Source organism: Triticum urartu, unplaced genomic scaffold, assembly GCF_003073215.2.
Source record: "Triticum urartu cultivar G1812 unplaced genomic scaffold, Tu2.1 TuUngrouped_contig_5887, whole genome shotgun sequence".
In the NCBI taxonomy this organism is placed as follows: domain Eukaryota; kingdom Viridiplantae; phylum Streptophyta; class Magnoliopsida; order Poales; family Poaceae; genus Triticum; species Triticum urartu.
This window is the reverse complement of record NW_024116598.1, coordinates 1-6333: the sequence shown is the minus strand read 5'-3', so window position 1 is coordinate 6333 and position 6333 is coordinate 1. Positions and strand designations below refer to the sequence as shown.

General features: G+C 42.7%; 1 protein-coding gene across 2 annotated transcripts; it reads right to left on the bottom strand.

Annotated features, from left to right (window-relative positions):
* Positions 1-714: 714 nt before the first annotated feature.
* On the bottom strand, positions 715-6317 carry LOC125529832 (disease resistance protein RGA5-like). 2 transcript variants are annotated; one of them, XM_048694254.1, is made up of 7 exons: positions 6226-6317; positions 5283-6143; positions 2889-4982; positions 2179-2724; positions 2012-2099; positions 1287-1349; positions 715-1208 (listed from the first exon to the last, which is right to left on the bottom strand). In XM_048694254.1, exons 2-7 carry the CDS (start codon positions 6131-6133, stop codon positions 999-1001), a joined length of 3852 nt encoding a protein of 1283 aa, XP_048550211.1. In that variant the 5' UTR covers positions 6134-6143; positions 6226-6317; the 3' UTR covers positions 715-998. The 2 variants fall into 2 exon arrangements, with proteins under 2 accessions (XP_048550211.1, XP_048550210.1); XM_048694253.1 differs by having other exon boundaries at positions 5283-6139; positions 6226-6307.
* Between the last annotated feature and the right edge of the window lie 16 nt (positions 6318-6333).

Below are 6333 nucleotides of genomic sequence, written 5' to 3'. Positions count from 1 at the left end.
CCTAGAATGCCCATTTACGCGGCAGGTCTGGCACGACGTGCTGGCTTGGGCGAGGATACCTTCTCAACCGCCAAGCAACGAGCCCACCCTCACAGACTGGTGGCAACGAATGAAAGGGCAGACCCCACATGCGCTACGGAAAGGCCTGCAATCTATCGCCATGCTCGTCCCTTGGATGATTTGGAAACAACGCAACAAGTGCGTCTTCGACAATGCGCGCCCCTCGGTAACCGCACTCGTAGATAGGATTAAGGCCGAAGCCAAATGTTGGGCACAAGCTGGCGCTTTGGGTCTCAGGGTAGTCCTCCCCACTAACTGGGATGTCCACTGATAGGTTGCCAATCCATGTAACCACCACCTCCTAGGAGGATTGTATCTTCTCATCTTTTCAATGAAATGAAACGCAAAGAATCCTTTGCGTTTTCTCGAAAAAATATATAGTACAAGAGATTTGGGAGTACAAGTAAGAAGATTTAGACTAATACCAATACGTAAGGGAACCTACATCAGTGCTAATACTAGTAATACTCCTTAACAGTTGACACCATAATTCCTCCATCTGTCTTCCTATATGTCCAAACGGATGGGGCGACATCAAGACAGATAGAGGTAGTAATGACAAAGGGACAGGAATTGCTTCTAAAAACGAATGGGGCGACATTTGAGTTGTTTGTGAGGTCCTTGTAACGTCCTCCTCTAACTCTTAACACAACTTTGTAATTGATGTTTGGCTCTCTTATTTTATAAAAGTCAGTGGGAGGATCTCCCACTGTCCGTTGCTCCTCGAAAAAAAGAAGGAAGGGGGGAGCAAGACAACTAACAGCAATATTTATTGTACCAATAGATCACATATCGCGATCTAGTAAATCAAAATCAGAGAGAATATAATACAATGAGGTGAAAAAAGAAGACGGTTAAAGAGAGAATGGGCAATAGCTGAAGGTAAAAAATTGCAAGCAGTAGTGAGAGCAAACCATGAGTTCAAAAGCCCCGCTGACCTAGTTAGCAGAAACTATGTAAATAAGGATACATATTTGCACATACCTATGCATAATATTTTGGCCATGCAAAAATGCTAAACCCCTAAGAATATGGTGAGTGAAGTTGCAGACAATCGATTCTGTTATTGCTCCACGATGTTGTTGGATATACTTATTAATTGAACCAGGATGAACATACTCCATGTAAATGTAGAGGTGGCCTTCTATCTGCAAGATCCTCCAAGAAATAAGATTACATTATGGAACATATGGAATTACTTAGCTCAGATTGGAAGGGAAACTTACAGTTTCGCTACCATAATACTGAACTATGTTCTCATGCTTAAATTGGCTTAGAAGCTTTATTTCCTGCAAAGAATGAAAGTAAGTCAACAAAGGTATCTTGAAAACTTGCTATACATCATCACAGAGGAGAAAAGCCAAGTACGAGTGATTGTCACATGATGAGAACTTATATGAATCCTCAGAAAGGTGGTACAACTAGGGTGCTTTAGAGACTTAAGTTCCTTTTTGGTTGACGAAGTTTGTAAGTATTTCTATGAGCAAATGAAATTATGTTCTAAGTTTCGGCTGCTAGGGTTGGAGTATAATCTAATTTTCTTGTTCTATTGGCAAATTTGATGTTACATTGGTAGTTCCTCTCTATAAATAGAGAACTGAGATAAATTGGAAGCCAAGGCAAGAACTAACAAGCATGGAAACTAATTAAATAGATTGATATGGAAATCCCTGGGCTGACTTGAAGATCAAACTGACATCGACTGGCTGCCCTATCCTTGGCGCGTCAGCCGTGCATCCGCTCTCACATGACAGTAGGTTTACTTAGAAAATCATAATTATAAACAAAATAAGCTAGAAACTTATTTCTCAGAATGAGGAACCTTCAAAAAGAACAATAACAAAGAAAAGTATTCAGACAGAACTCATGGAACTGATAAAAAAATAGATTCTAAGTTACTGCAAAAGAACAGCTTGTAATTACTTAAGAATGCATAGCCAGATTTAATAACCTGATCTAATTGCTTCAAGGACTCAGCAGATCTAGAATCATTAGGAATTATACTGATCGCTTTCACTGCACAAAGAGCTCCAGTGTGCCTACATTTAAATGGAAGTAAACCAACATTCAGAATTTAACATGAATAGCCGCAATGATATATGGATTACACTTCCATACCTGTTGGTAGCTTCATATACATCACCAAATGTACCACTACCTATAAGTTTTCTCTTTTCCCATTGACCAGCTACTAAAGACATTTCAACTTTTGGAGCGGGCTGGTTGCTGAGAGTTGCTTTCACTTGGCTTATAGCACTGGGAGGAAGTAGAGGAAGTGGTAAGGGGTGAAAATAGGCAGTACTCCAGGTGCCTTCAGCATGTGAAATATGATATTCTGGGGATAACATCGGATGCATAGCTGATTGAGGGGCACTGGTATTCCTTGGCGTAAGAGAAGGACTTCTCAATGCCCTTGGCCAAGGAGATCCCTCCGGATCCCATGTATATGTTTCAGGTAAAGAGTGATGAGATGATGGAGCTGACGATGATTTTGGACTTGAACCAGATGATGTAGTACATGAAAAGGTCACTGCTTCAGCTGCAATATTATCCTCTAACTTTTCAGGAAATGGCATTCTGTTATTACTAGGCATAGTCAGCTTTGTATCGGCTGCGCATAAATCCATATGCTGAGGAGGCACCTGCATGATCTGATTTGTCACCCTGTGTAACCATCAGACATGGAAGCATCAGGAAGTAAATGTTAGTAATACATAAAGGTTTTGCTGGCAAAATACGGTGTGCACATTTTACTTGTGGGAAAATGTCGTAAAGAACATAATATTGTCTTTTAGCGCGGGGGGTGGGGGTGTTGGTAAATAGCCTACCCGCTATCAGCAGACTGCTTTGTATCTTCCTCGGTCTCATTTACGCCACGCTGTTGTAGAATTTCATGACATTTACTTGATGGGCTGTTAACTTCGGTCCTTGGCTTGTTCTCTTCCTCAACCCAATCTACCCTTTTTACATTGACGTAACTAGGAAACCTTGAATGCTTGTGAATGGTGTCCTTGAACGCAGACTCTGCGGCACTTCTGTCGGGTTCCTCAGCACCCTCGGCTGCCCCAATTATTCCATCAATCTTCTTCAGGTTTACCAAGTGCTGAATGCCGGCAAGCAAAACATCATACTGCTGTCCTTTGCGGGCATTGAAACCTAGCTTGAGCCTATGAACATTGGGCAATGCTCCTTCCTGGAAGGCCAGGCACAGTACACCACACATGTATTTGAAATACTTGAGAGCAGGGAACGCCCCATTGTTGAAGATGATGCTTTCTGCAGGGGGTTGCCGGACATACAATGAAAGAACAGTTAGGGCAGGCAATCCTGTGATGCTGTCAATATCATTCCTTCGTAGTTCACGGACCACAAGATTCAAATAGCAAAGTTTGCGAACTGCTCCAATATCCTTGGGAAAACTGGAAAAGATGCAAATTGGGGGCAACAAATCAAGTTTCTGAAGACCCTGAAGAAAAACAGGAGGAGAGGAAACGCTGCTCAAGACATCATGGTAAATGGCTGTGCTTAAAGCTCCAGGAGCCAGAATGACAGATTTGAGGTTAACAAGCTTGATAACAGAAGAGGCCAGAGCGACCATATTTCTCTTCAGATGCTCATCACAATGCACTGTGGAATAGGTGAGATGAAGATACTGCAGGTTCATCAGGCCACCGAGGCTCAGTACATTGTCTTCAGTGTTATTGCCAAGGTCAAAATACTGTAGTGTACGCAGAGACCTGATGCAGCCAATCCCATCAGGTAGATTTGTCTCATCTCGAAGAGAGAGATGCAATAAGCTCGGGAGATGAATAATATCCAATGGAACAGCAGATAATCTTGCATTTATTTCCAGTGTTTCCATGTATTGTAGTCCTTGCATCTGTGCTGGTAGTTCTACAATGATATCGCATGAAATCTTCAAATATCTGAGGTGAACCAAACTGCAAATTCTTGTGAGGTTGAGACTCGTATGCCCATATTGGTTGCCCCAAAAGTCAAGGATTAATACTCGCAGCAACTTGAATTCCACATCAGAAGGCAAACATCTGAGAAGTCCAAAAAAGAAAAGTGATCGCGATTGCGACAGTATTACACCTGATGGCTTGGTCGCATATTTGGCACTGCTAAAGTGGAGAGAAAGTCTACGAACCATATTAGAATTTCCTGTGATGGCTTTTGAGTAATCTATGGAAGTGATAAAATTCTCTTCTTTGGACTTGTACATGATAAGATCACGAACAGTGTGGTGCAATGTACAGGATAACACCTCATCATTGTGATTAATTAGCTCAGGTTGGATCATTCCCTTGTTGACAAGCTCATAAAAATAGCTATCTGCAATTTCCTCCACCTCTTTTTCTTGCTTTGCAGTAATGAAACCTTCAGATATCCATTGCTTCAACAAATCAACCTTCCACATCGTGAACCCCTCTGGATACATAGCAAGATACAGCAAGCATGTCTTCAAATAATGAGGAAGACGACTGTAGCTAAGGTTTAGTACTTCTTTCAGCATCTCTTCCAAAGTAGGACTTGTACTTAATTTGGAGCATAAACATTTCTGCAGGTGATGCCATAGCTCAGAGTTATCCGTCTGCCTTGCTAAGAGACCAGCAATACAGATGGTTGCTAGCGGCAAACCACCACACTTTCTAATGATTCTATCTGAAACTTCCTTAAATTGATCAGGACACAGATGTTCAGAGCCAAAAACAATACTGAAGAACAATTCTGCAGAGGCATGGCTGCCAAGGGGTTTCATTTTCAAAATATTATCAGACTGATAACCACAACATTCCAGAGCTACACTGTCAGTTTCTGCTGTTGTCATTATTCTACTGTAATTTTTACCATCCGGAAAAGCGCTTTTAACAATATCCCATGTTGTTGTTTCCCACAGATCATCAATTACTATAAAGTATCTGCAAAATAAATGTATATATAACTATATATTTTCTGAAATATACTAATGTACACAATGGTTGATTAGCATTTTTATTTCTATCAGTAAGTAGAAGCAAGAAATACAATTAAACAATTATTGTTTTAGTTTCTCCAAACGTTCAAAGAGTTATACCATACATTTGGTCCATCGACTGTGCACATTCACAAAATTCCACTGTGCACAATCATGAGCACTGGATTTTATATCTGAGTCTTAGGATAGCTAAATCAATTGATTGCACACATCTCCAAGGGACAAAAAAAGGTAAATAAGGTACCTCTTATCTTGGAGATATTTCATGAGATTGTCAATAAGACTTTGCACCTCGCAGGAATAAGAGGGTAACTGACAACACTGAACTTGAGAGAGGATGTCCCCAAGTAGTCTTTTTGTGTCAGACCTTCGCGATGCCCGCACAAAAGCCGAGCAGTCAAACTGCTCTCCAAGCTCACGGTACAGTTGTTTAGCCAGCGTGGTCTTGCCAACCCCTGCAGGTCCATCTATACAGACCATTTTCAGTTGTTGATCAGCATCCTCAGAAAGCCACTTGGTAAGCTTAATCTTCAGGTCATCAATACCAACAAGGAAATCCGTCGCATGTCCATATAGGCCTGGAACCCGATTGTGCCCAGTGAACACACGGCTAGAACTCGAGGCACAATCATCAAGATGATACCTCTCACGCCGTTCACTCGCCTCCAGCACCAGGGTCCTGAGCTCTGTGATCTTGGAAACCCTTGTGCATGGCTTCAGTGATTTGAAAAGCCGAGACACCTTGACACGACTGACCCTGTGGCCGCGGACGGGTCTGGTCTTGACGCCATTGCCGGTGTGCCTCAGCATCATGTCATCGATGCAGTCCTCTATTTCATAGGAAAGTTCACGCACCTCATCCATCCAGTACATTGCCTTGTGGTTGGGGGAATCCGCCATTGACTGCTCCAACAGGTCGGCGCTTAATTCTTCCAAATCTTCCTTGAGGAGCTCGATTCCGTGCTTCAGTGGCCTGGGCAGCCGGTGGTCGGGGTCCAGCAGCGAATGCAGCTTCCTGAGAAGGGGGCCCATGGCACCCAGGGAAGAGCTCATGGGAGCCTCCATGGCGCTCGTGGCGAACAGAGAAGAACTCATCTCTATCTATCTGAAAAATCCAAGCATCGAAAAGAATGGAGAGGAAGTCATCTCAATGTGCTCTAACGTTTAGCATCAATTGAAGGACCCACCGGTCAGAATAGCCTTTTCTCCGCCCTGCGCTATCACCGCCGAACTCCGCTCTTACTGCCACCAATTCAGACATACCCAAATCGATGTGGGGCAGGGAAGACGGCCAG

Excerpts from the sequence above, each read along its gene's own strand:
- LOC125529832 (XM_048694254.1), bottom strand. The coding sequence starts at position 6,133 with ATGAGTTCTTCTCTGTTCGCCACGAGCGCCATGGAGGCTCCCATGAGC. Across the intron at positions 2,100-2,178 it reads GTATATGAAGCTACCAACAG|GCACACTGGAGCTCTTTGTG; the intron begins GTATGGAAGTGT and ends ATTTAAATGTAG. Across the intron at positions 1,209-1,286 it reads AGTATTATGGTAGCGAAACT|ATAGAAGGCCACCTCTACAT; the intron begins GTAAGTTTCCCT and ends AGGATCTTGCAG.